Source organism: Leucopleurus acutus (genome assembly GCF_964270905.1).
Source record: "Leucopleurus acutus genome assembly, chromosome: 21".
NCBI classification, from domain to species: Eukaryota; Metazoa; Chordata; class Mammalia; order Artiodactyla; family Delphinidae; genus Leucopleurus; species Leucopleurus acutus.
In genome coordinates, this window is record NC_139163.1 from 30,889,236 (window position 1) to 30,905,973 (window position 16,738).

General features: G+C 36.9%; 1 protein-coding gene across 1 annotated transcript in view; it reads left to right on the top strand.

The window, feature by feature from the left end:
* LOC309977539 (disintegrin and metalloproteinase domain-containing protein 18-like) overlaps positions 1-16,738 on the top strand; it is a gene marked incomplete at both ends in the record, with an annotated part of 77,096 nt that overhangs the window by 24,864 nt on the left and 35,494 nt on the right. Inside the window, 2 exons of the mRNA XM_082863660.1 lie at positions 5,780-5,916; positions 9,527-9,710. Of these exons, the coding sequence (XP_082719786.1) occupies positions 5,780-5,916; positions 9,527-9,710 (321 nt within the window). The remainder of the gene's footprint in view (positions 1-5,779; positions 5,917-9,526; positions 9,711-16,738) is intronic.

Consider the following 16,738-nt stretch of genomic DNA (forward strand, 5'->3'; position numbering starts at 1 on the left):
TTTTCTTAACTACTTTCATCTTTATATCTTATGTGAGTTTCTTGTAAACAGCATATAGCTGGAACATGTGGTTTTTCCTACATTTTGCAAATCTATGGCTTTTAATCGGTATGTTTAGACAGTTTGCATTGAATCTAATTGTTGATATGTTTGTATTTCAGTCTGTCAACTTAGTATATGTTTTCTGTTTTATCTTTTTGTTTTTTGTGGTCCTCCGTTGGCATTTCCAGTTTTTATTTGGGATACTAGAACAATTTTTAGTATTCTATTTTGATTTATTCATCATAGACATAAGCAAATGTGACCCACCAGCCAAATCTGGCCTACCACATATATTGTAAATAAAGTTCTGTAGGAACACAGCTATATCCATTCATTTACCTACTGTCTATGACTACTTTCCTGATACAACATCAGAATTATAGTTGTGACAGACACTATATAGTACACAAATATGTCCTGTCTCTTTACAGAAACGATCAATCTCTGATTTTTAGTGTTTTTCAATATTTCTCTTTGTAAAGCATTTTTCATGTTTTCTGTAGTACGATTACACACACACACAATCACATACACACAAGTTTGTGTACCAGCATTATACCATTTCAAGTAGAATATAGAAATGTTAACACCATATTTTAGGTCCCAAATCATGTATATAATCATAAAACAGGGAATTTTATGATATAATTTGATGAAACATTACTTTTCAGTACATTGTCTTTAACCCTGAAACATAATTTTTTAAAAAAAGTCAAATGAAGAAAAATAGTCTATTATATCTTCCCATATAAATATCCCTTCTGTTCCTCTTTCTTCACTACAGATGTTACAGCTCTGAAGCAGGGATACTGGAACATACATAGTCTCTGAATTTCTCTTCATTTTAGAATGTGTTCACTTCTTCTTTATTCTTTAAGGATATTTTTGCAGGATGAAAGTCATTTTCAGCACTTTGAAAATATTGTCCTACATCCTCTGTCCCATTTATTTCTGATGAGAAATCCTCTGTCATAGTAATCATTGTTCCTGAATAAGCAATGTGTTGTTTTCCTTTGGCTGATTTCAAAGCATTTAAAATTTTTCTCTAGCCATGTAATTATGATCTGTCTGGCCATGGACTACTTTGAGTTTATTGTCAGAAGTTTTGTGAGTCTATTAAATATGTAGATTTGTGTCTTTTGCCAAATTTGGGAGATTTTCGGCCTTTTTTCCTTCAAGTATTTTTCAGCTATGCACTTTTTCTCCTCTTCTGGGCCGCTAACGATATTAATGTTAGATTTTTTTGTTATTGTCCCACTGCTCCTGTATTTCTGTTAATTTTTTAAAAAAACTATTTTCTCTCTGTTTTCAGATTGGATAATTTATACTAATCAATATTTTTTTATATATAAATTTATTTATTTATTTATTTTTGGCTGCTTTGGGTCTTCGTTGCTGCACGCAGGCTTTCTCTAGTTGCGGCGAGCAGGGGCTACTCTTTGTTGTGGTGCACGGGCTTCTCATTGCAGTGGCTTCTCTTGTTGCAGAGCATGGGCTCTAGGCGTGTGGGCTTCAGTAGTTGTGTCACACAGGCTTCAGTAGCTGTGGCTCGTGGGCTCTAGAGCACAGGCTCTGTAGTGGTGGTGCACGGGCTTAGTTGCTCCGCGGCATGTGGGATCTTCCTGGACCAGGGCTCAAACCTGTGTCCCCTGCACTGGGAGGTGGATTCTCAACCACTGCACCACCAGGGAAGCCCCTAATCAATCTTTAAGTTTACTGATTCTCCCTTTTGACATCTCCATTTTGTTACTAAGTTCATTTATTGAGGTTTTATTTATTTTTTTATTATTGTATTTTTCTGTTCTGAAACTTTCATTTGGTTCTTTTTATATTATCTATTTCTTTGATGAGATTTTCGTTTTTTAATTTCTTTTAACAGTTTTTGTAATAGCTTGTTGGAACATTTTTATGGTAGTTACTTTAAAATCCTTGTTGCAGAATGCAATGTATGAACCATCTTGGTTTTGCTCTCTGTTGATTGTCTTTTCTGATTACTGTTGAGATATTCCTGGTTCTTGGTATGATGAGTAATTTTGGACTGTATTCAGGATATTTCTGAGAATTATGTCAGGAGACACTGGTTTCTCTTTAAATCTTCCATTTCAGAAGACAGTTTGTTTTCTAAAATACACATTCTGGATCAGTTTTATGGGCCATTGTTCACACCCCAATTCAGTTTTCATGGCCTTTTCAATGGTATCCTTTGTTACCTTGAACATTGTAACGTTCATAGGGAGTCTGGATTCTGCTGCTTTTCTCTGATGAGGGTTGATTTTGTGTTGGCTTGTTTTGTCATGCAGTGCTCTTGGTTAAGTTTAGAACAGCAGCTCTTCATCATGAACAACAGCTCTAGCCTCAGCTGAGATCTTCAGTTGTGTTGAGGCTGTTCCATGTATGAGTGTCTCAAAACTCAGCCAGAAATGTGGGGGTCAGAATTTGGAGGGTCTTCTTTCTGAAGCTTTCTGCTTGTGTATTTCGCAGTCATCCTCCTCCTCGTATTCACAATTTATACTTTTCCAGGCCAGAAATAGTAAACATTTTTTCCATGAGTTCCCTGTGAACCCATATGCCATGTCTATTACACCTGGCCTGAGTCTAAACGTCACAAAAACTGTCTCTTTCTAGAGTTAGTTTCCTTTGAGCATGGACTCCTGACCAATGCTGCAAGCTTCTGTTAATGCCCGGCAGGCTCCAATTTCTTCATGACCTGAAGTATCTATTAGATTCTATACTGTAGATTCCAAGTCTCTATTGAAACTGTCCAATATTCATTTTTCTTCTCTATGTTTTTCCTGTATTTGTGCGCACACACGTGCACAACACACCACAGCTCTTCCTGCCCCCCTCCCCCAGCTTTACTGAGGTATAATTGACAAATAAAATACTAATATAATTAAAGTGTACAGTGTGATAATTTGATGTAAGTTATTTATGATTCTCAAAATTAAATTAATTAATATATCCATCACCTCACATAGTTTACCTTTTCTATTTATGAGAGTGCTTTTGATCCACTCTCTTAACAAATTTCAAGTATATAATACAGTATTAGTAACTAGAGTCGCCATGCTGTACATTAGATCCTCAGGACTCATTCATCCATCTTATAACTGAGAGTTTGTAACCTTTTGCCAACCTCTTCCCATTTCCCTAATTCCCCAGCTCCTAGGGACCACCATTCTCTCTGTTTTTGTGAGGTCAGTGGTTTTCGTCTTTTTTTTTTGTTTTAGATTCCACATGTAAGTGATCCCATACAGTATTTGTCTTTCTCCATCAGCACCTTTTAATCGCCTTCATGAATTTCACCCATCTCACCAGCAGTCCCCACCTCTGCTAACCACCAGTTTGTTCTCTGTATCTGTGAGTCTGTTTCCGTTTCGTTTTCTGTTCGTTTGTTTTAGATCCCACATATGAAATCATGGGGTGTTTGTCATTCTCTGTCTGACTTAGTTCACTCCGCATAATGCCCTCAAGGTCATCTATGTTGTCACAAATGTCAGGACTTCCTTCTTTTCTATAACTGACTAACATTCCACTGTATACCTACCACGTTTTCGTTACCCATTCATTCACTGGTGAACATGCAGGTTCTTTCCAAGCCTGGGCTATTGAGAATAATGCTGCCGTGAACATGGGAGTTCAGAAAGGGGTCTCGTTTTCTTTGCGTATATGCCCAGAAGTGGCACTGCTGGCTCATATGATATGTTTTCAGTTTTTTGAGGACTGCATACTATTCTGCACAATGACTGTATCAGCTTACATTTCCACCAACAATGCACCAGGGCTGCCTTTTCTCTGTGTCCTCATTCATTATCTCTTTTTGATATTACCTGTCCTATCTCGTAGAAGGTGGTATCTCACTGTGGTTTTGATTTATATCTCTCTGACGAATAGTGATGTTGAGCATTTTTCATATACTTGATGGCCATTCATATGTATTATTTGGGGGGAAAAAGTGTCTGTTCAGGCCCTTTGTCCATGTTTTAATTGAGTTATTTGGGGCTTTTTGGCTGTTGAGTTCTATGAGCTCCTTATATATTTTTAAAATCACCTCATCAGGTGTACGGTTTGCAAGTATTTTCTCCATTTCCATAGGTTGCTTTTTCATTTTGTTGATTGTTTCCTTTGCTGTGTAGACATATTTTCTTTCGATATTGTCCCACTTGTTTATTTCTGCTTCTGTTGCCTGTGCTTTTGATGTGAAATCCAATAAAATCATTTCCAAGACCAATATCAAACAGCTTTTGCCACATGTTTTCTTCCAAAACTTTTACAGTTCCAGGTCTTATGTTTGGGGCTTTAATCCATTTCAAGTAAATTTTTGTAAGTGGCGTGCGGCAAGCTTCCAATTTCATTCTTTCGCACATCATAGCTCTTTTTAATCTGAGGATCTTTACTGATGTCATCTTTTTTATTCCTGTTATTAATTTTTGTGTGTAATCTACCTCCTCTTCCTGCACAGTGTAATTAAGGGCTTATTTTATTCTGTAGCATGGCTTTATACAGGAGATTTGTTTTCAGCTATATAAATACGAAAGTATAAGACTGTGTCTCCTTTCTCCGTGTTGGCATTACAAGTCCCGCTTCTGGTCCCTATATCTTGCCCTAAGACCTGGCGGTTAGCCAGATATCGCCTCTCATGTTCTGGTTTGTCTTTAGCCTCCTTTCAAATCCTGACACGGGGATTTTCCCTTTTTTTCAAGAGAGGGTACCTACTAAGTCATTTTTCCATGTTGCTAGATAATATTCTATGTTTTCATTCACACACATGCACATACATGCACACAATATTTTTTCTTTTAGGTATTAATTCAGTTTTACTCACTATGTATTTTTATTGATGTAGAAAAATTAGAGAAGTTCTAAGAATTTTTCTTGTAATGATTAAAAATACGAGAAAAGTATCACAGTTTATTTATCCAGGTTAAATCATATGAAATGCCACTCTGCACTACCACCAATCTTTTTTTGGTAACATCTCACTCCAGATTTCTTTACCATGGCCTTGCCTATATCTCGAACTTCCGTTCTGTCATTCCTTCACTTCACTCATTATACTACAGCCTTTGAACAGGTTCCCATACAGGTTCCCTACCGCTATTAATGAGGCTGGGTCATTTTCCAAACTTTCTATCTTGGCCTAAACATCAATTCCACAAATAGATTTTCCTAAGTATCTTATCTGTATCTTATACCCCTCCTCAGAATTCTCTATTAGAGCACTCCATTTCCTCAGAGCACTTTTCATGATCTCTCTATATTTGGGGAGTTCGTTATTAATTTCCTACTAATTTTCTTTCTCCACTTTTGTAATGTAACTGCAAGTGTGGACAAAGTCCTTTCTTTCATGCATGCCACTATATTCTTATCTTTTTTCATAGTGCCTGACACATGTGTATACTGAATTAATAATTGTTAATTGAATGAATTGATTTAATAAGAAAGTTAAATAAATGTGTTTTATATTCGTTACATCAGAAACACTAAGTGTGCTTAAGGCTATAGAATCTGGGCATGCCTAATTTTACACCAGAGGATATTGGTAGTTTAATTACATTTTACTTTATATCATGCTTCTTAATAAATTAACTATTTTATCAAAATAATATATAAAATATGGTCAACATGAAAAGGTATTAAAATATAAAATTTTATAGGAACAAAACTGTTTTGATGTATTACTTGCTTTTGTTTTCTTCTTATATAATGGTTTTCTCTTCAACCTTCTTTATCTTAGTATCCAGGTGCAATAACATTGGAGAGATTTTCCGTTATTATAGCTCAACTGCTTGGCCTTAAAATAGGATTAATATATGATGACATCCGTAAATGTTCCTGTCCAAGCGCTATGTGCATAATGAATCATGAAGCAGTGTAAGCCTTGTTTTTTCTTTTGAATTTATTTCACACATATATTTGTGAGGTTGTTTGCAAGACATGATGAATTTATTTTTTATACTCATTCCCACGTCAAAAATTAGGAAGGAATGTTGTGCCTGAAGAGATATCACACTAATGAATTTGTTCACATGATATAAGACTCCAGAAAGCGGTAAACCCCATGATAATGAAATATTCACTCAAGGGAATTAGAGGGAGACTTTAAAGATTTATGAAGACTATGAAATATTGAATTCACATAGATACTGTTGTTGTTTTTGTTCTTGTTGTATCTGTTGCTCAAGGCAGAATCACCCTTAACAATATAACGTAGTACTAGTAGCTTTGACTGTTATTTTGAGGGGAAAAAAAAGAAGAAAAGATTTGAAGAGGAAAATAATTGTCCTTCTTTGCAGTTATTATGCTTGACTACCTACATAGAGGCCACAGAATCAGTACACAGTCAGAACAACAACAACATCAAAAAATTCATCAGGGTGATCAATCTTGAAAACCATTACTATGTGTACAAGTATGTGTATACCAGCACTAAGAAAATAGATGACCTATTATAAAATGTCTAATTTTTTCAGAAGAGGTTTATAAATTCAGTGCAATCCCAATCAGTATTTTAGATTCTTTTTAAGGAACCTGCTAAACTCTGTGGGGGGCAATAGGATGGAGATGAAGGATACAGGCAACCTTTTGGGGATTATGAGGTGGGATTTATAATCAAAGGAGGGATTTTATTGATGGGAGACATGACATATTATCTATAGATTGATCAAAATGAAGAGAAGAGGAAGAAAAGATGATAATTTTGGACATATGAAGAGTTAAGAGCAAAATCATGGAGGAAATTAGAGAGGAGAGGTTAAATTCAGTTACTGTGATAGAACATTAGGGGAGTAAACAGATAGAGACGTAGGGAATCTGGTTAATGGAGGTGTAAAGATGTAGGGAATCTGGTTTATTCTGATAGGAAGCTTTGATAGAAGATGTGAAACACTTATCTTGGAGACTGGAACTTAGAAATGACTTAGGAAAGTGATAGGATTATTGGACTTGTTGAAGACATATTTTGTAATTACAAATTTAAGATTCATTCAAACAGCTACCGAAGTGCCTATGTAAAAGAAAGCAGATAGTTGACATTTTGCCAAGTTAATGCCCATGGAATCAGAAACAGTTAGGGCTGCAGAGGATGCTGCGTTCTCCTGAAATAATTATTTCAATTTTTTCCTACCCCACAATTGGAACTTTGGATAAGAAATCAAAGTATTTCAAGGCAGCTGCCTTAGCCCAACTTATTTTATAGCTGTCTTTAGACCCAGAGGTAGTCTTCCCCACAAAAAGCCAATTATTTAATATTTGTTTCAAATGCCTTGTGTCTATTATATATGTATGTATGTGTGTGTGTATATATATATGTGTGTATATATATATACACACATATATATATATATATCACTTGCATTTCTTCCTTCCCATGGCCATCTTTTTTTTTTTTTTTTTTTTTTTTTGTGGTACACGGGCCTCTCACTGTTGTGGCCTCTCCCGTTGCGGAGCACAGGCTCCAGACGTGCAGGCTCAGCGGCCATGGCTCACGGGCCCAGCTGCTCCGCGGTACGTGGGATCCTTCCGGACCGGGGCATGAACCCGCGTCCCCTGCATCGGCAGGTGGACTCCCAACCACTGCGCTACCGGGGAAGCCCCCCATGGCCATCTTTTAAGCAAAGATTTTAAAAATTAAATTGTTTTGTACCCACCTTAAATAAAAGTTCCAAGTTCTAACTAATACTTTTAATTTTCACTCAGAAAACATGTGGTCCAAGTAGAAAATAACCTCTGAGTCCCTGTGTATTTTTAAACTAATTTTGTGTAAAAGGATGTCAGTGCTCAGAGTTTGTAGCTTTTTGCATGAGAGTGGCCTACAGAAGCAGAATGGCACAGATGCCGATTAAAACAATGTAGTTGGGACTTCCCTGGTGGTGCAGTGATTAAGAATCCGCCTGTCAACACAGGGTCACGGGTTTGATCCCCGGTCCGGGAAGATCCCACATGCCACAGAGCAGCTAAGCCCATGCGCCACAACTACTGAGCCTGTGCTCTAGAGCCCGCGAGCCACAACTACTGAGCCTGCGAGCCACAGCTACTGAAGCCTGCATGCCTAGAGCTCGTGCTCCGCAACAAGAGAAGCCACCGCAATGAGACGCCCACACACCGCAACGAAGATTAGCCCCCACTCGCTGCAAGTAGAGAAAGCCCGCGCACAGCAACAAAGACCCGATGCAGCCAAAAATAAATAAATGTTCCTTTTAAAAAAACAAACAATGTAGTTAAAAGTAATAGAGAAGTTTGCTTAAATACTATTATTGCTTGTGATATTCCTCCCAGTTTCCCTTATCTATCCCATTACAAATGGCTGTGCCAGTAAAGGCTAAAGCATTTCACTTTTTTTCTCAGACACTACCAACTCTGAAACCTTGGCAATTATATATTTCTTTCCTCGAAGGCTCGGGAGACAACCCAGGACTTCTGTCATCTCAGATATAGCTGTTCAGGCATGATTATTTCAGACATGATTGCGTAGAGTGGCACTGTGCAATAGAAATGAAATGTGAGCCACATATAGAACTTTAAATTTTAGAGTAGCTACATTAAAAATTTTTTAAGCAGATAAAATTAATTAGTGATGTATTTTAATAAATTATTTTATTTAACCCAGTCTATCTGAAATATTATCATTTCAACATGTAATCCATATAAAAATTGTTAATTGGATGTGTTATATTCATGTGTGTGTGTGTGTGTGTGTGTGTGTGTGTGTGTGTGTGTGTGTGTATTAGTGCAGAAAGTCCAGGGTCACACCCATGTTATCAACCTGAGCTACCAGAAGAATGGAGTTGCCAGCAACTGAGAACAGTGGATGGAGCAGACTTGGTGGGGAAGAACAGTAGTTCAATACTGTACCTCGCGTATTTGAAATGTCTATTGGACATCTGTTAGACATAGCTACTAGACAGCCCACTGGAAATGAACATGAAAATATAAAACTTAAAGGGACTTATATTTTAGTGTAAAATTTAGGTCATGTGAAAATATATTAAAAGATACAAACAAAAAATCTTACTTTTACATGATGTGAAACTACTATGTAGAATAATAAATATTGAAATTGGAAGGAGAATATGGGAGGGAACACAATTTCAGATAATGTCAAGGTAGACCTCTCTAGAAGGTGACATTTGAGCAAATATTTAATGGAAATAAGGGAAGGAAGCTTTCAATATGTAAGAGAAGAGCATATTAGGTAAGGAGAAAGATAGGTGATGATAGGTAGGTAGATAGATAGGTGATAGATAGATTTAACCATTATACCTCATTGCTTTCCTGTAAAGATACATTTTCAATGCTTATTTTTTTAATGTTAAAGATAAGCAATGATAAATTAAAAATTAATCATGTTTGACTTTGTCTCCACCAAGGTACAAGTTTTTCGTTTGGGCCATCTTGCAATTTGTATCATTATACATGGAGCATTGTTTAGACGTGGTTTTATTAGCTAGGTTTACTTAACCTGAGGACTGTTATTTCCTTTTAGGGTTTCCAGTGGTATAAAGATGTTTAGCAACTGCAGCATGCGTGACTATAGATATTTTGTTTCAACATTTGAGGGTCAGTGTCTTCAGAACTTTTCAAAACTGAAACCATTATATCAAAATCAGTCGGTGTGTGGTAATGGGATTTTGGAACCTCAGGAAGAATGTGACTGTGACAGTGAACAGGTGAGTAATTAAGACTGAAATCTGAACAAAATTTCTTCTGTTTCCAGTAAGTGGTCATGGCATATATGGAATGATATATGCAACTAAGTCTTCAGTAGAATTAAGATGTGAAAATGAGGATAAATTAAGATGTATGAATCATTTCCCCACACCTCTTCAGCTGAGAAGACAAATGAGTCATGAAACCTTGGTTTGAAGACACCGTTCACAATTATACCAGTAGAGAGATTTTGAATATATGGACTAAATGAATTCCCTTTTAGCCAAATCATATGACCTCAGTCTCTGTTTTCTCTACAAACTTCTGAATTTGGTCCAACTTTTTTCTGTTTCTTATGGTTGCAAGGATGTCTAAACATTATAATGGATGTTTCTTAATTATTCTCAAACATTCCTGCATTTCCCAGTTTCAGGATGATCAAAATTTGTTCTATTTACTCATTCTAAATATAAATGTGTAATCTACTATAGTTGCATCAACCGAATGTTCAATGCACACTATTTTCAAGTGATAGGACCAGATATTTAGTATGTTATGTCATTATTTTGTAATATTTAATAATTCCCCCTATTTAAATAAAAAAAATTTCTTCATGATTACTCCTCCAGAAGTTATATGAATTTTTTATCCACCTACAAAAATAGCTAACCACTACCTGTTTACATAACTTTAAATCCCTACACATTCTCTTAATCATGTACCATTTCCTAAAGTTTATACATACATGTATGTGTGTGTGTCTCTCTATATATGTATACATGTTTTCCAACTATCTCAGATTTTCCAATGTCATCTTAGTTTTTTTGATAAATACATAGTACTGTGCTCATCTTGCATTCACCTACCCCTAAGTATGTGCCAATTACTTGCCAAATATTCTAGTTATATTTAATGAAGGATAAAATGAAGCAACATAATCTAGGGCTAAATCTACACATTGTGAATTTCCACAACTGCAGGCTGTAGGCAGATTAACACTTACAGCAGATGCTGTCAATGCTCTACCAGTATTTCCTTGGCATTGACTGTTCCTGTAGAGTGTTTTTGCTTCAAGTATCTGATACTTTCTGTTGCAGTGCGTCCTCTGGCCTCAATAGAGTAGAATACTCAGCCAGTTATCAGGGAGGACTTAATGTACTCAGGACTATCGATCGGCCCTCAGATAATTATGATGGTAAATAAATGTCCCAGATTCCTTGCCCCTTAGGAGGAAATTTTCTGAGGCATGCTTTACATCAAAGTTCTGCAAACCATAGCCAGTGGGCCAAATTCAGCTGCCACTTATTTTTGTAAATGTTACTTAATTGGAATGCAGCCACACCCATATGTTTACATATTGTTTATGACTGTTTTTGTGCTACAACAGCAGAGTTGAATAGTTGCAACAGAGACCATATGGCACAGCATTTCAGCAAAACTGAAACTATTTGCTATTTCATCCTTTACAGAAAATGTTTGCTGTCCCCTATTCTGTGTCATTTCCCAGAGGTACTTGTGGGATTTAGCTTTATCTTACAGGAGCAGCAAACATTTCACAAACCCACTCGTACTGTCTTGCTTCCCTTCCCTAACATCCTATACCAGCCCTTTGGTGGTTGGCAGAATGGACCTTCAAATACATCCTCACTCGAAGCCCTGGAATTGGTGGATATGCATATTACATGGCAGAAGGTAATGTGCAGAACTAATTAAGGGTATGGACATTAAAGAGGGGACATTATCCTGGATTATCTGGGTGGGTCCTGGCTAATCACATGAGCCCTTAGAAACAGAGAATGTTCTCCAGGTGAAGTCAGAGAGATGTGGCAGAAGGGGGCTCAAGCCGCTACTGCTGGATGAAGACACATGGAAGCACAAGAAGAAACGCTGATAGTTTCTTGGAGAAAAGACAAGCCCTTGGCTGACAGCCACCAAAGAAACAGGAAGCTTTTTCCCACATCTTGGTTTTACCCTTGTGAGACTGTAAGCAGAGGACCTGACCTAGTTTACCTGTCTGAAGTTCTGAGCTACAGAAAGTATGAGAAAATTAACTTGGGTTATTTTAAGTCGCTATGTTTGTGGTCATTTGTCACAGCATCAGTAGGGAACTAATACGCCTTTCAAATAAATTACTCATATGCATCACTGTTTCAGAGTCTGTCTCTGGAGAAACTCAAACCACATTAGCTGGACCAGAAATTGTCCTAGGAAGCAGACATTCAAGATAGGTTTCTGAAAGTGGATTTCATGCTGGCCAGATAGTAATATGTATTCATGTACTCATTTCTGGGCTTGGCACATTTGAATAGATGCACTGGAGAAACTTATCACCTCCAAATCCCTCAGAACCCCCTGGGCTGTGAAGTTACTGCTCTCCCCATGGTGGGGCAGAGCAGCATCACATTGCCTGTGGACCAGAGAGACTTAGATGAGATGGATGTCTCACAAGACGATGCCTGTTCTTCTCAAGATCTGTCCCTGCCTTCCCTTGTTGGTACTAGACCACTAACTAGTCTCAAGTCTAAATGCAGCCCAAGTGAAGACATACCCTCTGCTATTGGAATAAAGTTATTCTTTTTAAATTGTAGAATTTGCTAGTATGTGTGGACAAGAACATGGAGAACATGCCAGGGATGGATGTTAAGGATGTTGACCCCAAGATATTAAAGTAAGAGCCTGGAAAAGGAGAATGCTGTCTAGTGAATCAGGGTTTAATACCTTGGTAAGGTAACCTGGGGCCAGCCTTGATTTGCCACTGGATGGAACCTTGAAGATGGGAAACAATCTGGCCTACAATAAATGAGGTTGATATGCCAGAACAACCTTAACGGAGTAATACAGAAGGGGTCAGAAGTTCAGAGTTGTGGCCATATTTTAATAGAACATAAGGATACTACAAAATCTAGCACCTAATTATCCGGATGGCCCAGAGTACACTCCTTTCACTAAAGCAATGAGGAAATGCACTTCTGAGGAGATCCTGATGTGGTTGAAGATCTCAGTGGTAGCTTTCTTCTATAGACTAGGGTCGATGGTTGGAAGTACCATCATGGAGTTGGGCACCCAGTGTCACTAGGGATGCTTGAATTCCAGAATAGCAGAGGCCAAGTGGCTGTGATTAAGAGAGATCTGGGTAGGGACTTCCCTGGTGGCACAGTGGTTAAGAATCCGTCTGCCAATGCAGGGGCCATGGGCTCGATCCCTGGTCCCGGAAGATCCCACATGGCACAGAGCAACTAAGCCTGTGCACCACACTCTTGAGCCTGTGCTCTAGAGCCCACGAGCCACAACTGCTGAAGCCCGTGTGCCACAACTGCTGAAGCCCGTGCACTTAGAGCCTGTGCTCCACAACAAGAGAAGCCACCACAATGAGAAGCCCACACACTGCAATGAAGAGTAGCCCCCGCTCGCCGCAGCTAGAGAAAGCCTGTGTGCAGCAACGAAGACCCAACACAGCCAAAAATAAATAAGTAAAAAATAAATTTATATTTAAAAAAAGAGAGAGATCTGGGTAGTCAATGATGATATCCCTTGATGTATGTAACTGAAAATTAAGAAGACATGAGCAAAGGACTGATGCCAATTACTACTAATGGAAATTCACAATCCCTTGCTAAATTTCTGGACCCAAGCTAGTCTCAGAGCCAGAGCTCATTGTTCAAGTTGAGGGTGAGATCCTACAATGCCCAAGTAAGGATATAAAGTAGCAATTTCCTCAATTATTCCCCTCCAAAGTGACCTCCAGCCATTTGCGGTAGCTGTTCACTGGGGAATGGGGAATACCCAGATCACTGTAGGATGACTGAATAGAGAATCTTTACTTAACAGACTCACATAAGAGGACTCAAACTGCTATCATGAGTAGCGTAGGCCTACAGAGAATCCAGGTGATACCTGGCATCTTTGAAAAATCCATCTTAACAGTAGATCCAATAGGTTCATTATCCTAACCTGTGGTCATGTTGCCTGTTCTTTAGTGACCCACTGAGGTGACATACTTAGAAGCTGACAGATCCTCATGTTGGTTCCCCAATATGTGGAGTATAAGCTACAAGAATAGGAAAGGACAAGTATAAATGCCTGAAACTACCAGGATAGAAATCAGGAAGGAGAATATAACCTGGATGAAGAAATCAGTAGGGAAAGTAGACAGTAATTTGAACTACATGAAAATGAAATGTAATGAAAACCAAGATCATTAGAGAATGATTGGTTAGCTGTGCTAACAGTGCTGACATCAGAATACCCATAACACCTTCATGGTCAGTATAGATTCTGTATCCAAACATCCTACAACCAAATGCAAGTTCTTGTTATAAATAAATTTAATTAATTAAATAAATAAAATCGATAAGCCTCTACTAACAGTAGTAAAGAAAAAAATCAAGACGAACATTAATTAAGAAAATGTATAACAATTGGAAGTGAAGAAATTTAACTGTCATTCCTAATAATATGATTGGGTACAATGAAAACCCAAATAATCTAGAAATAAATTATAATTTGCATATATAAGTGTATTTACCAAGGTCATTGGTTACATAATTCACAAAAGTCAAAAGACTTCTTTATATCAGCAATAAATTAGAAAAGGAAATTTTAAAATAACACCATTTACAATAGCACCAAGAAACATAAAATGTTTAAGAATGTATCTAACAAAATATGTACAAGACCACTAAATATAAAACTGCAAAGTATTGCTAAGAGAAATCATGGAAGTATTTAATAAATTCAAGAATATGCCATATTTTAAGATTGGAGGAATTGATATTGATGAGATTGTGATTTCTCTCCAAATTCATCATCTCCAGATGCAGTCCCAATCCATCCTCAAACAATTATATAGTTAAAAAATGGAAGAGAATTTTAATAACTTTTCAGAAAACTGTGCATATTCTACTTTGTTGCTACACCAAACTTGAAAAGTGAAAATTTCTAAAAGGTTAGTTGCATTGTTAAATCTGAAACCAAAATTAGTGGATTATTTATACCCCATTACACTAAAGCCCATTGGTCTATATTACAATTCAAGTGGACCTTTTACACATGTATATTTTTGTAACATCATGTGTTGGTCATTTGGTTCACTGAATTATGCAGTTTCTAAATGTTGACATATTTCATTATGAAATACCATAATCTTATATTCAATAATATCATCACTAATATCGTCAGAAAAGTAATGGGAAAATAAAGTCTCTGTCGATGAATAAAAGTTTTCCAAAATTCTAATTTTCACTTGAAAGATTCAAATTCAGTTGTTTTCCTTGAAGTTACAGGCATACCTCATTCACTTTTAAGAAAATGTCTGCCAAATACCCAAGCCTGAATAACCACGGTTTGTCTGTAAGTTGTTCTTTCATATAAAAACTTGTTTTCTATGGTAAATGTGACTATTCAGTCTGTAATTCAAACAATCACATCAGTGTTTTCCTTGAGAATCTGTAGTAATTGAGAAGATATTGTGGTTATGCATGAAAAGAGCTTATGCATGCTCTCCATTTGTCACAGTATTAAGGGAGTATTCAAATGTTAAAATTTAGCAAATTAGGGCTTCCCTGGCGACGCAGTGGTTGAGAGTCCGCCTGCAGATGCAGGGGACACGGGTTCGTGCCCCAGTCCGGGAAAATCCCACATGCCACGGAGCGGCTGGGCCCGTGAGCTGTGGCCGCTGAGCCTGCGCATCTGGAGCCTGTGCTCCACAACGGGAGAGGCCACAACAGTGAGAGGCCCGCGTACCGAAGGGAAAAAAAAAAAAAATTAGCAAATTAGTAATTTTTTACAGCTTTACCAAAGGCATTCTTAAATGAAACTGTTTTTTTTTAGAGGCATGACGGTGAATAATATAATGACCACTAGCTTTGATTCAAACTAGAGCACCAGCAGTTTTATCCACTATTGCTTTTACCTGATCAGTGCAAATGTCAGCACAATATAAAAGGCAAATAAAGTCTAATTACTATTAAGAAACTTTTTGACCTTATAGACCCACTAAAAATATCTTAGAGACCTCCTGAGGTCTACCAACCACATGTGGACAGCGTCTGATTTGAACTAGTTGGCAGATAATAAACATACAATTTTCAACTAATTTTAGTAGTAAAGAAAAATTCAGCATCGCAGTCACACACACAAACACACACTATGGTCTAGTGTAACAAACATAGATGCAAGTTTCCTATGACAAATATTAACAGGTAAATCCACAAGTATAATCAAAAGAAAAGTATGCCCAAATGAGGTTTATTCTGAAGAATGCTAATAAATTAATTTATTCATGGGATTATTATACTAAACAAAGAAAAAACATATCCTTATCACAACTAATTGAGGAAGAATCTATAACACTAAATACTCCTTCCTCATAAACGTGCTTCAGAATAAAACTTAATATCATTAATTTGAAGAAACTTTCTACCAGTAATTTATAAGAAATTTAATACATAATAGTGAATCATTAGAAGTAGATCCATTATATTTGACAATAAAGAAAAATGTTGCGCTTGGAATACAGTAGTGGAATACCTAAGACAAAAATAATAGTCTTTATTTTTTAAAAGTCAATAAATAGAGAATGAAATTAAAAAGGCAAGTTTACTACACTCTTAAGAAAATAAAAACTATGTAACAAATAGGAATAAAGTTAATAAATTCTTTCCAGTACTTCAAAGGTATAATGATTTAACAAAACTGAAAGACACATGGAAATTGGAATAAATAGATAGCTATTTCTTTTAAAGTCAAACTACATCCAATTCATTCTTTATTAAATCCCCACCAACATGCCCCTTTTAACCCAAATTGAACTACTCTTCTGCAAAAGCAGATCCTAAATTTCATCTAGAAATAAAAATTAACCAAGTGCATGAATATTTTAATAATTTGGAACAGTAATCATCCATAGCAAATTAAATACACACACACACACACACACACACACACACCAGGTGGTATTGGCAAAAGAACAACAACAACAAAATAACAAAGTGAATAGATAGTCTATGGCTTGATTATTGCTGCATCACCAGCACATAGAATAGTGTCT